At 34.2% G+C, this 21560-nt stretch overlaps 1 protein-coding gene across 40 annotated transcripts in view; it reads right to left on the bottom strand.

Annotated features, from left to right (window-relative positions):
• The window catches only part of VPS13B (vacuolar protein sorting 13 homolog B), an 856590-nt gene that overhangs the window by 570116 nt on the left and 264914 nt on the right, over positions 1–21560 (bottom strand). For all 40 annotated transcript variants that reach the window (XR_013397372.1, XR_013397371.1, XR_013397373.1 and 37 more), the window contains exons 18-19: positions 19521–19655; positions 18586–18759 (exon numbers count right to left, since the gene is read on the bottom strand). Coding sequence is in view for 26 of the 40 variants with exons in the window: in XM_077943895.1 (XP_077800021.1) it covers positions 18586–18759; positions 19521–19655 (309 nt within the window). In the remaining 14 variants the exon portion in view is untranslated. The remainder of the gene's footprint in view (positions 1–18585; positions 18760–19520; positions 19656–21560) is intronic.

Raw genomic sequence — 21560 nt, 5'->3', positions numbered from 1 at the left:
TACCCAACTGAAGGCTAATGTAAGTGTTCTAAGAATGTTTAAGGTAGTCCAGGCTAAGCTGTGGTGTTCAATTGGTTAGATGTAACAAATGCATTTTCTACTTAATATTTTCTATTTACAAAGTATTTATCAGGCTGTAACATCATAAGTCAAGGAGTTTTCATACATACATATATGTATATATTTTCTGTAGCTTTTATTTGAACACAGTTTCTGACCACTTTAGATTCTTCCTGTCAAATTTAGAGCAAGTCCCTTCTGATTATAAAATCCATTACTTAACCTCTTTCAAAAGATACTTCTTTCATTAATCCTTTTTCCTTTTGGCTATTTATAGGTATATCATTAATCTGTATACAAAGTTATTATATAAGTAAAATATCATACATATTAATGATGTAAAACTTCTTTTTTATTTTTGAAATTTCAGGACATTTTATCACCTAGTATCAAGAAACAATTTTTAAATTAACTTCCAATATATCTCCATAACTGTTTTCTACTGCTTATTTTATCTATAAAATCTCAGTATGTCACTAGCATCATGCATCTATATATGATCAAACGTTTGTCAATGAGGATAAGCTCTTACATTTTTTAATACCAACAAATATTTTTAACACATCAACTAAAAAGGAGAAACTAGTCAAACATAGGATCATCAATGTAGTCCACAGCCACCACCAGCCACATGATGCCATCCTTATTTTTACTTCCATCTGTAGAATATTGTCATAATACACCAATTTGTGAGAACAGCAATAATAATAAACAAATTAACTTGGTTTGCAACATGAATGGTGACCTCTATAAAAGGGTGCCTTTATGCAATGGACGATCAACACAACAGTATTCAGTATCTGGCACTGCAACCATTTAACAGATTAAGAAACAATCAAATTGAGCTCAAGTGATTTACACCAAGATTAGGATCCAGAATTAGAATTCCAAAGTAACAGCTTTAGTGTTACAGACACATTTCTTCCTTCATATAACAGGGATCTTTTCTTAGCTATGCTGTATCACTCCATGCTATTTTCTAAAAATCCCCTTTGGACCAGTAATCAAAAAGGTAGTGAAAAGAAGCTAAACAAGAAGTACAAATAATTATTTGCATTGTGTGTTTATAAGTAGTTCTGATTCAAAATAAACCACTGTCTGTACTTTAGGAAAGTTACAAAAAGTTGCACACAGATAGATATATAAAATTTACCCAAGAACGGCAATATATGGAATCTATTGTGTGTCCCTTAGAGACAAATACATTCTAGATTCCATTTAAGGTGGATAAATTATTTTTTATGATATCTAAATTATTTGCTGTTTTTAGTGATCCGAATATATGTGATAAACCTGAGCAAATCAGAAACATCTAGGTCCATGTGTTTAACTTTTATAAATTTTAAATAATATAATATCTAAACATGATCTTTTCAGCTACAAACTGCAGAGGCTTACTTCAGCGACTATAATCATTAAAAGTAATGGATAAAGCTGGTCAGTAACTAAATTGATCACATCTCCCTGAAGGCCAAAAACCTAGAAGATGACAAAAGAGCTCAACATTTTCCAGCTGCTGAGGGGTAAAAGCTTTCAACATTTGGATGTATGCAGGCATCTTATTTTCCCAGGATTTCAAAGTCCACATGCAGGCTGCTGTTCAGCTATTATAAATGAGTAATTCAAGTAGGGCATGACTGCTTCTTATATTAACTTGATAAAGATGTTTCACTCTAAATGCATCAACAGTTATGTTAAGTCATCCCTTTCACAGGCTGGCTGAGGCTTACTTATGCCATGCTTTGTTAACAACAAATCCAATAAAAAAGTTTTCTTCACTTCTGCATTTGTTATTCTAAGGCTAAAAATCAAGTTCTACTTAATAATTAACTCCAAGCTTATCGACATAAATAAAATTCAATCTAATAATCCCAACATCTAAATTTTTAAAATGTCTTAGAAAACAAAGCAGCAATAACAATCCAATATCTTATATTCTACAGTCATTTAAAATTTTTAAATATGATTCCCTAATTAAACTTATCTGAATATTCTGAAATACTGTAGAGGAAAAACTACCTTACCACAAATATGTACCAAATACTTTTTAACAACAATTATACATTTTTTACTTTTATGGGAATATTGTCTTCAACTAATAATAATTACCATTTAAAACAAAAGAATGTAAGCTAATTGAAAATATTTGCAATGCTAAAATAAGAATTTTCCACTCATGTGCAATTCTTTATCACTCAAGGCTTAAATATCAATCCTTCCTTGACAGACCTTTCTAATATCATTCAGTCCTCCCTTCTTCCCTTCAAATTAATCTCTTTTTCCTCTATTTTTGGATAGCAAAACTTCTCTCCCAATCAATTATATCATTTGTGAAAACCAAATTAGAATTAGTTGTATGTGTACATAGACCAGGGCCCTGTACTGAGTAACTTTCTATACCAGCCTCTAGAATGCAGCTAGCAGCCAATAAATAAAATTAAATAGAATTCAATGAATTGAATCATAAATTATTTATGGTCTGAAATCTCCATAGCCTGTGCTCTTTCATGTAATGGTGAAGAATATGAGTTCTATATTCAAACTGCCTATGTTCTATGTAAAATGCTTAGAATAATTCCTGGCACGTAGAAAGAACTATTAGTATTATTAGATCTATTGCCTCTATTACCCTAAAGAAAACTTGGTTCTTGTTGCTTTGTTCCTCATTTCAGTAAAAGGCATTCCATTGTCCACCCAGCTCTTCAAATCCACACAGTGGGTGCTTGCCTACTGTGCTCTTTCCTTTGGCCAACATATTCAATTAATCACCTCCTGTAATTCCAACCCATTAATATCCCACAAATCTGTGTACTTCTTTCCATTGACATTACCATTTTTTCACTGCAATATATTCCTAACTTTTCTCATGGCCTCCTGTCGTTTATTCTCATCCACACTACTGCCTATGTTAGTTTCTAAAGCATAAATATAAAAAAAGCCTTTTAACTATTCCCTTTGGCACTCAGTCCAAACCCTTTAAAATGACTTTCAAGGCCTTTTATAATCTGAGGGAGCTTTCTTATCTTATCAGGCACAAACTATTACCATTGATCCCATCCCATTCAAAGCTTCAATTACACAGAAATTATTTACAGTTTAGCCAAACTTGACCAATTGTTTCTTCTCCAACCCTTAATTAAGGACTCATCTTAGACATGACTTATTCCAGGAATCCTTTTCCAATTCGCAAAGACTGGGTTAAGGATTTCTTTCAATGTGAACTCATAATACCTTGTTTTGTGGCATTCTTTGAACTACATTTTAAATGTCTACTTACCTGTATGTCTCTGTCAATGAACTACATATAAGCTCATTAACAAGAGTTAAAAGGGTCTTGTTCATCTTTATATCATAAGGTTCCAGCACCAAGAAAATATGTGTTGAATGAATAAAGGAAACTACATGGTCACCTGAAAATAGCCATTTAAAGTAATATACATAATAAAAAGAACTCCAGACAACAAGAGTCAGTCTTACCTCCTCCACTCACCAGATGCTTAACTCTAATGACACTTGCCCAAATAAAATGTTTGCCTTTTCTTTTCTTCTGGACTAGAAATGATCTTGAAAGTCTCCCACTCAAAATATATGTATTTTTCTACACAGGATAAGTCATTATAACAAATCTTGTTTCTAGGATAACTGATGACTAATGATTTAACAATATCAAACTGATTTTTTAAAAACTTACCAGTAACTTACTTTAATATTGCCTGTTCCTCCTTCACTCTTTCCTCTCCATTCAGTAGCTATTTATCACCCTGTCAGAGGTGATATATTTTGGCCTGGTCACCTTCTTTCTTCCTGAAAAGATTATTCACTAAGCTCTGCTTGTTTTTCATCAACTACAGCTCATTATTTCAGAAATTCTCATGCCCACATAGAAATGAATCGTCTTTAGATTCTTGACTTTTCCTTTGTCTCTGTCAACCTTTATCCAGCTACCCCAAGGAAATGTTCCATTTCTCAACTTGAGCCCAAAGTAACACTAACCATAGCTAATAATTCTAAATAAAGCCCAAATCAAGAAGAGAGGAACTGACTGGAAGCGAGGGTAAAAACAAAAAAGAGTGGCAATATCATCAACGTCTAATGTCCTATTATAGATACGCTGATAAATACCTAGATAGTGTCTCTACAGAAGTATATATTGCATTCTCTCAACTAAACCTATTTTACCTGAAGTAGATGATTTTAGATATTATTCAAATTTACTATTGTTCTTAACTCTCCCTGTAAGATTATTATCTAGACTATTAACTTCCACTAGTTTCCATTAAGAATTTGGAATATTTCAACTTCATCAAAGGTTTAACAAAAAAAGATTTCATGAGTTGACCTTGATTTCTTTTTCTCTTTCTTTCTCTTTCATTCATTCATTCATTCATTCATTCATTCATTCATTCATTCATTTATAGAGGCAAGGGCCTCACTATGTTGTCCAGGCTGGTCTTAAACTCCTGGACTCAGTGATCTTTCCACCTCAGCCTCCTAAAGTGTTGAGATTACAGGCATGAACTACCACACCCAGCTGAACTTGGAGTTTAACTATGACAATTAATATCTTTGTTCCTATGTCAAAATACATGCAAATAGTCAAAGAACTATTTTTCAAGTGAATATCTGGATCCTGGATCATAAGTCATTGAAGGTTCTTTTTTTTTGTACTATCCCAGGTAGTTGACTAATGATAAAATTCCAACTATGCATCAAAAAGAAGACAAATTTTATTTATCATTAGAAAACAATTATCAGAAAAATAAAGTAATTTTAAACATTTTAGTCACTAGACTAAAACTATTCAAAGAGAAATGCAAATTACGATTATCTTAAAATTTGGTATTTTATTCATATACACACTGAGATCCCTCCTACCTGCACCCCAAAGCATCTTCAAAAATTGAGCCATAGACTCTGTGACTTTCAGGATACACGTATTCTTTAAAAATGAAATTTTATTTCATTATTAAAGGTTATATAAGAATTCAGTGGGCAAGAATACTATGTGTGAGCCAAATAACCATAATGATCTCTAAATGATTGGTTGAAAATAAGTAATTTTGGAGAAGAAATATTTTTTAATGTCTATTATGTTTGCAGAAAATATCAAAAAACATAGAAGGGTAAAAGTATGACTGGGAGTTGACCCATAATCCCATTAAGCACTGCTAATTACTATTAAAAGTAACTTTTTATAAATACATATATATATATGCATGCATATATTCATATGTATATATTGAAGAAATTTTACAAAACTGGAATCTTATATGTAGGTTTATACTTTTATTTTCTCACACAAGCTTTTAATATGAACATTTTCTTTTGACATCAAATACTTCCTACTGGCTAATTTCAAAGATATCCTTCTATGAATACACTGTTTTATTAGGTAACTTACCTACTATTAGACAACAAAGATAATTTGTGATTATCATAAATAAGCTGACATAAATACCCTTATACTTTAAATATAAGTCTTTCAAATGCATCTTGGATTACTCACTTGGGATATAGTTTTAGAACTGGGATTATAAAAGATAACCAACCTTAAATTCTTCATACATTTTGCTAAATTGGTTTTTAGAGACTCTGTACTAATTCATATACCTGCCAGACTTTTATGGAAGTACTCCTCTCATTATAAATTCCTCAGTTTTGTTTTATCATGTAGTAAACATTTATCAATTTCACAGGTAAAAAAATGTTCCTTAGTGTTTTAATATCGATTTCTTTGACTACTTGTTAATTTGAATTTTTGATGTGTTTTTGATCATTTGTGCTTCTTACTTTTGTCCCCTTTGGCCATTTTTCTATGGTGTATTTGTATTTTTATTATTTATCTACAATTGAGTTTTATACAACTTTGGCTATCATATTTTTTCAGATAGATATTTTCACAATATTTCAGATTTTATCTTTTAGTGGAAATTAGATGTCATTTTTAGATTCAAAGAAAGACTTCTGATAGTTTAAATAATACTATATTAAGTGTTTTATTCTCATAAAAAATAGAATAAATTAACTACTAAAATTAAAATATCATAATCAACAGAATGTTACTTTGGTGAGGCTTGGAAACTCTACTTTCATGTGCGTAGATAGCTACATATATCCATCTATCATAGATCATATCATAACTCATCATAGATAAGGAGAGGTATCTATCTATCTATACAGTATGGAGATATACACACACACACACACACACACACACACACACACACACACACACACATATCTCCTTAATACCTAAAGCAACACCTAATCTACAATAGATAACTCAAATATTTGCCATAAGTATTTATAAGTTAGAACACATTATTTACTTAACTAAAACAAGATTAGAATATTTTATTTATTTATTTCATTAACAAAGCCTAAAACAAAACCAAAATAAGCCTTAATCTGGCAAGTTTCAGGTACTGGCAAAGCAGCTGGCTGAAAGGAACTTAGTACAGCAATATTTGAAAAGTAAAACTCAAGTTAAGGTCGACAGAATTAGCCCAGAATTATCAACAATCAATATTTCCTTTGTCTTTATGAAACTGTTACTTCACTACTGCCCTCTGCTGGTAGTATCATTTCCCTTTAATTCTCCCACCATACACTAAACCTTCATAAAATTATTTCTGATCTGCCTCTATATTTAAACCACCCATAGCTAAAAATATCCTAGCCATCTGGAATTAAGTAAGGCTTTTAGGAAATAAATTGTGCTTCAATGTAGAACTCTACATTGTTAAAAGCACACCCTTTCAGGTTACCTGATTCTGACTCTATGTTACTCTGCACCTTTCATTGCCTTTACACTATTTTACAAATCAGTAAATTATAGATAACTGATAGCAAAGCAAAATAATTCTTGACTGACGGTGGGCAAATTCTGTCAGGTAGAAGTTCAATTGATCTCATTTCCCCATTAAGGAAAAAGCCAGTTTATTCATTTCCAAATCTATTTTAATATTACTGATCAACAAATGCCTCTGTTTTTTAAATTCTCCTTTGATCTAGTTGTAACGTATGCCTGGTTCTCTCATTAATGATGAGTTAAATAAAATCTTTAGCACTTGTCTAACTTATATATCTATATGAGAGTTATGATTTTACATTTAAAAATTATTCTTTAACAGACTGAAGCCAGACTACATTTTTCCCCATAGAGCAATTCAGAAATGAAATATGTACCTGCAAACAATAGGGCTATGCCCAAATGGCAAAAATAATTTCCTTTGGACCAGCCTATGTTTACTGAATACCTATCATACACTAGTTATGGTTCCCTGCCATTAGGAACTCCCAACTTCATGGGGAAGGAATCCTATAAACAGTTAAGACTATTTGCAGCAGGATACAGCAAAAGTGCTATGGTTGTCCTTAGAAGGGAGTAATTAATTGAGAAGGGAGGGGAGAGGAAAGGGATGGGGAGGAGGAAGGGCAAAAGTCAAAGGGAGGTGAAAATAAAACAGATATATCCTCAGTAAAACACTTAAACTCTCACATATTAACAGACAACTGAGTCTCACTTGCAAAACAATGCAATGGTATAAGAATGATTCCCATGTATACTGGACTGAATAAAAGGAATGCAAAGGCTGTCAGTAGAATGAAGTTTTTTCTAGACAGGATAGAACAACTAGGAGAAGGGGCAGGTAGGAAAGACTGCTGTGCATTTCACCCCTAAGTGTTTTGTAAAGCAACTCCTATGGGTTCACTACAGCTTCTACTCCTCTTTTGGCCTATATGAAAGCTACTATACAGCCAACTTCAAAATCTGCACAGGATCACAAGGTTAATGTCACTGGATCTTAAACACAAAAGCTATGAGTTGCAAAAATAAAAACTCACATAGAAAACATATATTATATTCTAAGTAGAAAATAAAGCAATAATGGTACCTTTTTGATCCATATAAAACATACTTTAAACAAATTATGAGACAGTCCATATTTTCTAGTGAAGTTCACCTGCAGCCCAGTATACAATCCAAATACTTTTTGTATATTAATTTACTACTTACTAATGAAGCTACTATTTACTCTCAATGCCAGTTTATTTTTACTATACAAGCAGTAAAAAATGCAAAAAAATTGACCTTGTGCTATATAAATGAGGGAAACTGGTTACCCTTAAGGCTCAAGGGATTTCTCCCTCTGGCTTCCTTCCAGAATCTGGGACCTTTCAAAGGAAGCAAGTGAAGTAATTTCCTGTTGCTATTGCAACTGTTCCTGACTCCTCACATCATACCTTCCAGGGTGTATTTCAATGTGGAAGGAGAATAACGAAACTATGTAAAGGATTTGCTCCTAGCTTCAGAAATGCATAATCATAGGTTTGCACATTTTTACCTTGAGACAAAATTTAAAGTAGATACCACTAGCTGGGATGTTGAGATTAAGCAAGGAAAAGAAACGACTGAGAGAAAAACCTTACATTTTCAATGACTGGTTAATATAGGGTACTATTTTGAACAGAATAATTAATACTTAAAATCCACATTATGCTTTAAAGTTTACAATGTACTTGAGGATACAGTATTTAATTTAATCTTCACAGCAATCTTAGTAAGCAGATAAGAGTATCTCCATTTTATAGACGACAAACCAACACTAGGCCAGGCGCTGTGGCTCACGCCTATAATCCCAACACTTTGGGAGGTCAAGGTGGAAAGATCGCTTGAATGTAGGAGTTCAAGACCAACCTGGGCAACATTGTGGGACTCTGTCTCTACAGAAAAAAAAAAAAAAACAAAAAAAAAATTTAGCCAGGTGTGGCGGCTCATGCCTGTAGTCCTAGCTACTCGGGAGACTCAGGGAGGAGGATCTCTTGGGCCCAGGAGGTAGAGGATGCAAGCACCACTGCACTCCTTCCTGGATGACAGAGTAAGATCCTATCTCAAAACAAAGTAAAGAAAAAAAGAAACCAATACTCAGAAAGGTTTACTTCCTCCAAGTAACATAATTTATAATGGATGAAGCTGAACCCAAAATATAAGCCTTTATATCATTCATTCATGCAGCTGTAGTTGTTTACATGCTTACTCCTCATTAGAAGTTGATTCACTGTAGAAACTTTGATGCATCATTGTAGTTCTACGCACAAAAAATATGCAATAAATACTTGTTAGATGAATAAATGAATGATTATGCTAAAAAAGTAGAGCAATAAAAATAGGAGAATGGCAAAGAAATACTGCAAGGTGGTGCTTTAATAAAGACAAATTTGAAAATCAACTGCAACACAAAGTAATTTCATGATTTGAAAAAAGAAAAAATATTTTAAACGTGTATATATATATGCTTTGTTTTGTGTAAACATTTAAATATACACCTGTATTTAAATATCTGTTAATTCCCTTAGTTACTATCCTAGCTAGAACCTGACATTTCTAGTACCTGAAAATATTGTTTTTACAATAAAATATTTATTAAACTTTTTGGGGAAAAAAATTAAAATGTGTATGACAAAGAGTTTACCATGCCTTTCGTCTTGTGTCTGCATCTCTAAATGGCAAAAAATCAATATAATTTAAGAAATTAGTAGGATAAAAAAATTCTCTGCACTAAAAATGTAACATTTTCAAAAGGCAATGTCCTTACAATTATCATAATCCTTTAGAAATTGCTTGCATTATGATTAAAAAGTACTTACTTCCTACGTTCCCACAACTAGTTCGTGTGGTAAAGAAATCAGTAAACTTACTTTTATGCGTAACATCTTTAACATTTGCTCCCCTTTCTGGGCTTGTGATTAAATGTAACATTTTGAAATCCCAAAGTTCTGAGAAAAGCATAAATCCTTGTCTCACAGCTGCTGTTTGACTGTGGAAACACATGCATTTTCTTTTCAAGCATCTACCATCAAAACTCCCAAAGGGCTTGGACTGGAGAACACCTGCATCTCTTCATTTAGTTCCAATAACAGAGCCTAAACTCCAAAATTACAAAAATAGATGCTCTGTTCAGCTGTAGTTACATTTTGCCCCTAATTCCCGTGAACAAAAATGCTAGGAGCATGAAATCATTCAGGCAAGCTCTGTCATCAAGAGGATAAGATTTTTTGCACCAGAAGCCCAGTGGGAACATGATAGAAAACTGGCAACAATTACAGATAAAGTACATAGTAAAGTCCTCAGGGAGGAAAGAGGAAATGTAATAAGATAGATGGGTATAATTTTTACACATTTATGCCCAAACCACAAATGTGAATTGTCTTTAATTGCTACAATATATAAGCATTCTTACTCATGTGTTCTGTCAAAAATACTAAACATATAACTTCAAGGCAATTCACTTATTTCTACATTAGGAGCAGAATTTTTTGAAACCAAAACAGACATTCTCTACAAATTAAAACTTACAATATAAAATACTGTCTCCATTTTTAAAACTCCTAAACAATATATTCTAACCAACCAACTCCAAATGGTGAAACAAAAGAGTGTGTCTGTTTGCTGGTATGTTTTAATCAAGAGAAAGAACTACCTCCCAATGTAACAGTAAATTGACAGAGATTAGAATTGTAATTGTGGCTTTCCTTTCCAATAGCAATGATCAAAAGTTTCCCATGTTTGATGAGTAAAATTTTAAATTATTTTTAATTTATAACAATTTGGTAAAGTTAAAAATTTTATATTACTTAATTCTGAAACAAATTATACAAGATAATACAAAGACTGGTTTACATTGGCATTACATTTAAAGATACTTTAAGAAGAACACTTATTTTAAATTATTTTAAAACAACATCATAATCATATAAATCTACTTTTCTTACCTTAGTAAAAAACGTTATTTTTAGTTCCATTATATTAAAAGCAAACATAGCATGTGCATCTGAATTGCACAAGTGACTGCAGCTAAGCAGATACTTTAAAAGGTATCGTCGGCTGGGCGCGGGGGCTCAAGCCTGTAATCCCAGCACTTTGGGAGGCCGAGACGGGCGGATCACAAGGTCAGGAGATCGAGATCATCCTGGCTAACATGGTGAAACCCCGTCTCTACAAAAAAATACAAAAAAACTAGCCGGGCGTGGTGGTGGGAGCCTGTAGTCCCAGCTACATGGGAGGCTGAGGAGAATGGCGTAAACTCAGGAGGCAGAGCTTGCAGTGAGCCGAGATCGCGCCACTGCACTCCAGCCTGGGTGACAAAGCGAGACTTCGTCTCAAAAAAAAAAAAAAAAAAAAAAAAGGTATCGTCTTTGTTAATGGTGGACCAAAATCAATTAGGTGAAATTTCATAGAAATAAGTATACAGCTTTCCACATAGGTTCATAAACTAATGTAGACATATAAAATATGTAAAAATGACTTAAGAGTACTTCGTGTGAAAAAGATCCATGGTTTCCAAGTAGCATACAAACTCAAGACAAGCAGCAACTGAAGAGAAGTTCCCTATACAAATCTGAGAAGTATATATATTGTACTTTGTGGTATGTGGAGGACTGTGTTAAATTTTAGAGTAACATTTTAAAGAAGACATTTTCAAACATGTAGTGGAAGTAGTCGGTTTGACAATGTGAAGACAAATCATATCAAAAATTACTGAAATATATGATGTTTTACCTAGGATATTTAATTGGTGGGGTGGTAGAAGCTTTTGTAAAACATCAACCTTGTGCAGGGAAGAAAGAAGGCAGAATTGAGGTAGTGCTGAAATTGAGAGTATTAAAAGGGAAATAGTGCCATTAATTGAAAGAGTGAATAATGAAGCATGAAATAGGGAATAAAAAATTATACTGAGTTTAGTTTTGAATGTGTTAGGACCATTAAAATATCCAAAGAAAATATTTAAGAAGCAGCTAAAATTTGCAGTCCAGATGTCAAAAGAAAATAAATGGACAGAAAGATATAAACTTATGGTTGGTTGCTGAAAACAGAAGTATTGATTAGATCATTCAGATACAAAGACAGGATCAATAATATAATCTTGGTAACAACCTACACTTAAGGAACAGAAAAAAGAAACATCTTTGAGGAGGGGAACAAAGCAAGGAAAACCAAGAAACGACATTGTTCTGGTGTCAAGAATTGTGAGGGACCTAAGATCATGCACTACCACAGTTTCATGAAGGCTGCAGAAGACAAAGATCCCAAGTCACAGATAAGGACTTTATTACCTATGGCACAGGAAGCAATACCAGTATCAACATATTTGCATCTGTTCCCTTTGCCCACAAGTCTCACAGAGGTGATTGTGTGCAGGTTTCTTCAGATAGCTGCCTGTACATGCAGTGAATTACGTAACAGGAGATGAACCCTAAGTTAAGGAACCAAATGTTTTATAACAGTAAGCATGCTTTCTCTTTGCTCCAGAATGAGACATGACATTTGTCTTCCAAGGCTGTTCACTATAAGAACATCTTTGAATAGACAGTCCAAAACAAAGGGCAGTCAGCACCTCCATTCACAAGAAGTGCAAAAACAAAAAAGACCTATCGATCAGGGGGTCCCCAACCCCTGGGTCATGGACCCGTACCAGTCCATGGCCTGTTAGGAACTGGGCCACACAGCAGGAGGTGAGGAGTGGGTAGGCAAGCAAGCATTACTGCCTGAGCTCTGCCTCCTGTCAGATCAGCAGCACTATTAGATGCTCATAGGAGCACAAAGCCTGTTGTGAAATGTGCACGCAAGGGATCTAGCTTGCACATTCCTTATGACAATCTAATGCCTGATGATCTGAGGTGGACAAGTTTCATCTGGAAACCATCCCCCACCACCCAAGTCCTTTGAAAAATTGTCTTCCATGAAACAGGTCCTGGGTGCCCAAAACAGTTGAGGACCACTGCTATAGAGACTTGTCTCTGAACACTTAGAAGCCAAGAGAGACTAAGGATCGAATAGAAAGGGTATGATCAACCACAGCAGTAAATGCTGGAGACTAAAGAGGATGAATACCAAATGAAAGGAAGGAAAAAAAAGGTAAGAAAGGTAAAACAATATGTGTTGTCAGGTATGTTTCAGGCTGATACATTATTTCACGTCATTTATAAGAATAAAATCAGACCAGGAAATGGAAGTTACAGTCCAGTGAATAAATAATCTAATAGTAATTAGAACTATCTTACAGAGGAAGATATTGGTAGATATTTTCTCTAGTGGTAGATATATGCAGAAGGAAAAGGAAGAGGAGGAAGAAACAGAAATAGAGAAAAGAAAAGGAGGCTAACATGTATTAAGAACCTACTATTTATCTGTCAAATTTATACCCTTGAACATCTGTCATAAATGTTCATTCATTTATTCATTCATTCAACAAATGATTTCTCATGCATTCTTTGTGCATTAATCAATGACAGGCCCTGGAGATAAAATGGTAAGCAACCAGTGATTAATTCTGCCCGCATGGAACTTACTGTCAAGTGGTAAAGACATATATAAATATACACCATCTTAACAGCTATGAAAGAATGTAAAAGGGGTACTTAATTAAACTGAGTGGCTTGGGAGGGAGTAGGGAAAAGGCAGAGTCACAGAAGGCTTCCTTGGATAAATAATAGTTGAGCTGAGATCTTGAGACTGAGCTGGAAATAAACAGGTATAAAAAGGGTAAGGATGGTTGTGAGAATCCTAGACAGAAAAAACAGTATATGTAAATACATAACCACCACAGAGAACATCAAAAAAGGCCAGCGAGCTAGAGCAAATAGAGAGCAGGAGATATGTAAACAGAACTCCTAACACTGTCTTAGAAATTGAAATGACAGACCAGGCACAATGGCTTATGCCTGTAACCCCAGCACTTCAGGAGGCCGAGGTGGGTGGATCACGAGGTCAGGAGATTGAGACCATCCTGGCTAACACAGTGAAACCCCGTCTCTACTAAAAATATAAAAAATTAGCTGGGCATGGTAGCGGGCGTCTGTAGTCCCAGCTACTTGGGAGGCTGAGGCAGGAGAATGGCGTGAACCTGGGAGGCAGAGGTTGCAGTGAGCCAAGATCACGTCACTGCACTCCAGCCTGGGTGACAGAGCGAGACTCCGTTTCAAAAAAAAAAAAGAAATTGAAATGATGGCCTAAATTCTTTTGATTCTAAGCTGATAGTAATTCATGGTCATTTTATATCCCTAAATAGCAGACACTCCAAAATTTATTTACACATTAATACCATGATTAACAAAGACTCAGAACTCTTTAGCAAGCAGAACCTGCTACGAATCATACGCAAAATATAGCATAAGAAGAGCCAAAGTCTATATTAAAAAGACAAGGGAGTCCGGGCACAGTGGCTCATGCCTGTAATCTCAACACTTTGGGAGGCCAAGGCGGGTGGATTACATGAGTCCAGGAGTTCAAGAGCAGCCTGGCCAACATGGTGAAACCCCATCTCTACTAAAAATACAAAAATTAGCCAGACACGGTGGTGCGCCTCTGTAAGGCATGAGAATCATTTGAACCCAGGAAGCGGACGTTTCAGTAAGCTGAGATCATGCCCACGGCACTCCAGCCTGGGCAAGGTTCTATCTCCAAAAACAAGAAAAGGGGGGGGGGGGAGAAAAATATTTAGAGCCTCATTTTTATTTTTATTTATTTTTGAGACAGGGCTGCATTCTGTCAACCAGACTACAGTGCAGTATGCGATCTTGGCTCATTGCAACCTCTTCCTCCCAGGCTCAAGTGATCCTTCCACCTCACCCTTCCCAAAGTGCTGGGATTACAGAGATGAGACACTGCACCTGGCAGAACCTATTTTTAAATGTTTTACATATATCAGTTATAGTCACCAAGTGCTTCTACCTACAAAGGAACCAGTGAAGCATCTATTTCCCTATTTGACCTGTTGTATCTATACAAAACTAAGAAATGTGACATTAAATGGTTCCCCTGAGTAGTAACCATAAATACAGAATGTGTGCTGGCACATTGTATTCTAATAAAAGCATTCAGCTCCTTTGCTGTTAATCAGAGTTTGTCAAGTACAGAATGCAATCAAGGAGGGAAGAGGGGTAAGTGTAAAGGGAATTGCTGAAACTTCAAAGACAAAGCAATGCTGTAAGATCATGACAGTGTGGCTCTTTTGACAGTGCTTAATATAAAGTAAAAAAGGAGATCCTTTACATTAGGAACTTTTAAGACTGAAGGATGTAGTGTTCAGTGAGGTGGATTCTAAGGTTAAAAGAGAAAATGATAAACAGCCCAACACCCAACATGGTGGGAAAATGTACAGTTAGAAGTTCCAAGTTCTAGTTCAAAGTCTGACTTGCTAGGCAATTGGACAAGTCATTGAACTTCTAGGCATCTATTTCCTCCTCTGCAAGGCACAAATTATATTTTCTCTGCCTAAAACAGTTTTGATTTGTAGGCAAATAAAATAATTTACACAAATGTGATTTTTTAATTGTAAAGTACTGTTTTTATGAGTTTTACTAATACCATTAATATTTCTTTCCATCATAATTCCAAATCCCCATTAATAAAGCTGTCCATTCCCTCACATTCTCAAATCACAGTCGAAAGGCTGCCTAGGTAATTAGCTCCTCTAAAAGCTCACTTTCTAATTGACTTTTACATAGCATCTGCAACATTTGCTGGTCCCCAGTTTAACCATCCATCCCCCTCAATTTGAGTATATGCACAAGGGGCAGCTGTCTTCCACACGTCATGTCATGACCCTAAAAAAGCCAGTTAGTATGATCATCATTCAAATTCTATAAGCCCATGGGAAAAGTTCATTAACAACCTCACCTAGACATCTATCTGTATGTGAAAACACAAGCAGAGACCACTCATGCTTCCCTTTAACAGTTCACCTAAAAGATTTAACCACCTAACATCTTTTTCTTCCCTTAAGCCTCTGGAAAGATTTCTGTCTCTATTCCATTAGATGCTTCAACTTCAAAAACCAAAGAAAAGTAAATGTAATCATCAGTTACTAGCTTATTCATTCAATAAGTATTTATTGTTAGCTTATGTGCCAGGTACTGGTCTAGACACTGGGAATACAGCAGTGACCAAAAAGACACAAAACATCCTGCCCAAATGAAGCATAAAATTCTAATAGCAGGGGAAACAATCAACATTATAAATCATTAATATATATAGTATGGTAGATTCTGATAAGCACTAAGGAAAACTAAAGAAGTGTAGAGAAATAATTAAGAAGTGTCAATATGTGTGTAGGAGACAGAGAGAGAAATTTAGATATAATGGTCAGGAAAGTACTTGCTGAAAGTATAATATTTTAGTAAAGTCCTGAAGGACTGTTAATGAATTATTAATTTTTTCATTTAAGATTTACTTATGATTTGTCTATAACATCAGTCATACTCACATACACACCCAATTTAAATCTTGTTATAAGAACATAAGATTAATCCAAATTATTTTAAAACTGGCATAAAAATAGTACTTATTAGCTCTCTAAACCATATCATAAATACCTAAGCCATGAATGTGGGTGGCAGTTCTAGGGTAGATGAAAAATTTAAATTTAAAAATGCCCCAAATAAACTATGTGAATGTAGTTTTAAGTTAAAATATATTACATTTTAGGTTTAAAACATACCCAAAGGAAAATTTTCAAAACACTAAATACATGATCACATTAAAATTTTACACACAAATCCATAAACATACCACTATACATAACACTAATGTTGCAGATTAGGTGAATTTCCTTGACAGCAAGAAAAAGTTAAAACTTTATAAATATTAGAGGTGTCACAGATAATTTTTCCTATACTAGTTTACTTTTAGAGCCATATAAAAATTTAAAAACACAAATAAAATTTTGTGACCCTAGAAACGCATTTAAATTACAAAAGATAATATAAATATTGTTAGAAGAACAGATTATTTAAATACACTCAACTTATTAATTTATTTTAATTGTATATATGGTAAAACAAGTATTAGGAGTTCCTGTCTAACTCAAGAATTTTCTTCAGTGGCAAGATTCTAGTAAGATTAATCTCTTCTTAGGTATCAAAATTGTAACTGAATGGTCTGGTCATTTTAGTATCATCTTAGGTTTATTATTTGAAAACAAAAATTATTATATGGGTAATTCTATAAAGAAGTTTACTAAACAATATATTTAAGGAACATAATTAAATAGGATTAACAAAGCCATGATATTTATCCACCAATTCCTTCTTCCTATAACCATGTTAGACAAACCACATAGGCCAAATCTGGCCCACTTACTGCTTTTATAAATAAAGCTTTATTGAAACATAGTCACATCCATTCACCTAAGTCTTGTCTGTAGCTATTTTTGTGCTACAACAGCAGAAATAGTTGAGATAGAGACTGTATGGGCCATAAACCCTAAAATATTAGCTGTCAGGCCCTTTAATAAAGTGTTTACCAATCCCTGCCTTAAAAGATTGGTAAAATCTTTTCTCCATAGTGACAGCCCTACTTTGGATCCTGGAGTCATCCTCTAGTCATTCGTTCTTTATGGTTTCATAGCCATTCTTACCAGGCTGAAATCTTATTTTTGAGGTGTGCTGTCCTTAGAAGCATGCTGACAGACAGCATCCTTAGACTCACCTTTCAAATACTAATTTCCAGTTTTCAGTGTGGATGCCACTCAACTGCAAATATTACCATAATATATTCATCTTTCAAATGTTTTGTGTCCCTCTATATATTCACTTGTGTACTGCTTTATTCAATATTCACCTCTACATAGTCTCTGCTCAGTTAATTGCAAATCTTTTCATAGTTTCTACTTGAACATACTAGTGCTGAACAAACTTTCTATAAGCTACAGTAGTTGTTGAATAATGTTAATGAAGCTCTACTCTTAAGCAACTATTTGAAACTACTCACTGGCCAGTTACTTCTAGAGAGAAAATGTGGACCACCTATCTTTTAAAACAAATGTCTATATTACTATCATATTGCTAGCCTCATTGACTGAATACCCTGACTTTGCTAACCACATACTGGCTAAGTGAATTCATGGCTGATAGTGATCTCTACCTATCATACATTTTTCTTGTCTCAGTCTTCATTGATCCTTCTGATACCTCCTCTCAATATGAGAGGTATAGCTCTGCTATTACGGTGTAGAATAAAATGAAATAGATTCTATTCAAAGTGCTACTAGAAAAAAATAAAACTATAAAATATGAGATAATGACCTCTGAGATTTTTTTCTCAGTTCTACCATCAAATCTTTTCATTCCTAAAAAATTATAGAAGGTAAAACCACCTAATTTACACATGACAAACTGTGGGTTACAAAGTGCTACTATCCCTAGAAAGTCTGCATTATAATGATATGCTATATTTTAACACTCAGTTGTTCCTTATATAGGTGAATCTGAAGTTAACCACTATACATACAGCTAAATTCTCTCATATAAATAAAATCATTATTATTTATAAACACATTTCAATTAACAAAAGTGATACAAAAATTCTTAATCTAAATTTTGAAAAAGCACAACTGCAGAGAAAGCCAATTGACAAAAATAGCTAAAAAAAAAAAAAAAAAAAAAAAAAAATACCAATTTTAAAAGCCTTTCTGGGAAAAAAAAAAATGCAAAATAAGGAAATAATGATAGGTTTGTACTTACCAGAATTGTGGCAGTAGTCAATATATTGTGGAACTTGGATTGTGAAGGCCATCAAATCTGGAGCTAAGAGAGACTCTGGCTTTCTACTCTCATTGAGCCACTTGGTGCCATGAAGGTCTTTAGTGTCGGAAGGACCCTGAAGCAAGGGAATCAACTTCTCTTTTCCATTATCAACTGAAAAGAAATATTTGTAAGACAATAACAAAAATAAAACATGAGTCACTTGAGAATGTTTGATTTTAAAATATACTAACACCATAATATAACATTTCTATTTCATTTGATATTAGCTATACATTTAATTATACTGAGTTTCATAAAATGTAAAGCATTTTTAACTCTTAAGTTTTCATATTTGCTAATGAATGCAGAACATGTCCAGAAAAGGTTATAAAAGGAAACAATACACTGTCTTCTAAAAATTAAATGAAATCTGGACCTTTATAAACTTACCTTAAAATCAGTTTGCACTGAAAAAAATCATAAATAGTTTTAAAAATATATTATGAAATAAAATATTGGTAGGAAGGTAAAGTCATTTGCAACCAAAATTTAAAAACAATTGGGTCTCCTATTTAATTATATTATAATAACAACAATTTAATTTTAAGTGTCTTTTATATATATACACACACACACACACACATATATATACACACACACACCTCCTATTCCCCCAAAAAGTATAATAAACATTCCTTTTTCTCCCTCTTAACCATTCATAAAACTAAGTATTTTTGCCTAAATAAAAATTAATTTGTTAAAGTCAAGAAGTATCATCCTGGCACAATTAGAAAAATTTCTAAGTAAAAATTTAAAATGTCTGATTCATAGAAACAATGAGTAAATTCTTGTTTCAGTAACGCTCCTTGTAAAATGCAAGGCCAATTCTCCTATACAGGCAATAAAGTTTTACACGGTCCAGCTGCACATACCTGGGGCTTTGGCACAAATTTTTATTGATCCCATGGTCCCAGAGGCACATTTGACCAATGATGTGCTGCAGTACTTCAATTCAACATTCTGGATTGAGCCTTCAAGAGTTGGCAGGAGATTCTTAGATTTCACACCTAATAAAAGAAAACTGCAAATGTACTAGCCGATTGAATTTAAATAATTTTTATACTCCTTCACCAAGGCATTTAAACTTAATTATACTTTAACTATCTACCTCAGATGTTCTTACAGTATTTGTGTTAGGTTTCATAGTTTAGTGTTTCAGAGGTGAAAGGATGCAAATTTAAAATAAATGGTCTGAACTCTTATAACTATACTTATGCAGTCAATTCTTGATTAGTCAAGCACAAGAAATAAAAGTAAATGTACAAATACTTTTAAAAAAACAACAAACAGTTTTAAAAATCATATTTGGCTTTAGAAAACAGAGTAAAATTTTTCTTTTTAAAACAAATCTAACTTATACAGTCAATTTAGGCGAAGACTTTATTATTATTATTTTTTTTTTGAGACAGAGTCTCGCTCTGTCACCCAGGCTGGAGTGCAGTGGTGCAGTCTCAGCTCACTGCAATCTCTGCCTCCTGGGTTCAGGCAATTCTCCTGCCTCAGTCTCCCTAGTAGTTGGGATTATGGGCGCATTCCATCAGCCTGGCTAATTTTTGTATTTTTAGTAGAGACGGGGTTTCACCATATTGGCCAGGCGGGTGTTGAACTCCTGACCTCAGGTGATCCACCCACCTGGGCCTTCCAAAGTGCTGGGATTACAGGTGTTAGCCACCGCGGCCGGGCCTCACTCAGGTAGTTTTATGTTTAAATGTCTCCACCTAGGCCGGGCATGGTGGTGCACGCACCGTGGCGTGATCCGCCGTGGCGAGCGGATCACGAGGTCAAGAGATCGAGACCATCCTGGTCAACATGGGGAAACCCCGTCTCTACTAAAAAAGAAATACAAAAATTAACTGGGCATGGTGGCATGCGCCTGTAGTCCGAGCTGCTAGGGAGGCTGAGGCAGGAGAATTACTTGAACCCGGGAGGCAGAGGTTGCAGTGAGCAGAGATCGCGCCACAGTACTCCAGTCTGGCGACAGAGCGAGACTCCATCTCCAGGAAAAAAAAAAAAAAAAACTACCTGAGTAAACAAATTCTCTGAAATATCTTGGTCAGGTGAAATGAAGAAACAGAAACAAAATACAGATCGAGGATGCCTTATCCAAAATACTTGGGAGCAGAAGTGTCTTGAATTTTGGATTTTGTTGAATTTTGGAATATTTGTATTATATATTTACCAGTGGAGCATCTCCACTCTGAAAATCAAAAACCAAAAATGCTCCAATGAACATTTCCTTTGAGAGTCACGTTGGCTCTCAGAAAGTTTCAGATTTTAGAACATTTCAGATTTTGAATTTTCAGAGTAGGGGATCACTCAACCTGTAACTCAAATAGCTCCTGTGTTAAAATACAATAGCTTATAAATAAAATTCACTTGCTCTGTGTAGATAAATAGGAAGCAAATAAATGTTTATCAATTAACCAAAAAAGTAGATATTAACATCTTTATTATATACTACTTGCTAAAAGATATAAAAGCACAGAAGGTAGTGATTCCCATAAATAAATGGTTAGAAAAACATAATCAAAAGGCAGAACCTCATTTTGATCCTTACGGGTAGGTGAGAATTATACAGGCAAAGAAACCTTAAGAATATTGACAGTATGGACAACCACCACTAAAACGATGATGATAGTGATGATGATGATGATGATGATAATGACAATTAACTCTAATCAATTAACATTTACTGAGGACTTCAGTATGTGTTATGTACATTATCTCATTCAGTCCTTACAACAGGCCTATATTATAGATATTATTATTATCTTCATTTTACAGATGAGGATACAATAGATTAGAGAAGGTAACTAATTTTTGCCCAGAGGACAAAAGTTACTATGTGAAAAATCTAGGATGTTTAACACAATCTGATCCCATCACAGAAGACTTCGTCACTCATTTTGCCA

The sequence above is a fragment of the Macaca mulatta genome, chromosome 8 (assembly GCF_049350105.2).
Source record: "Macaca mulatta isolate MMU2019108-1 chromosome 8, T2T-MMU8v2.0, whole genome shotgun sequence".
Lineage (NCBI taxonomy): Eukaryota > Metazoa > Chordata > Mammalia > Primates > Cercopithecidae > Macaca > Macaca mulatta.
This window is presented reverse-complemented; position numbering and strand designations above follow the sequence as displayed.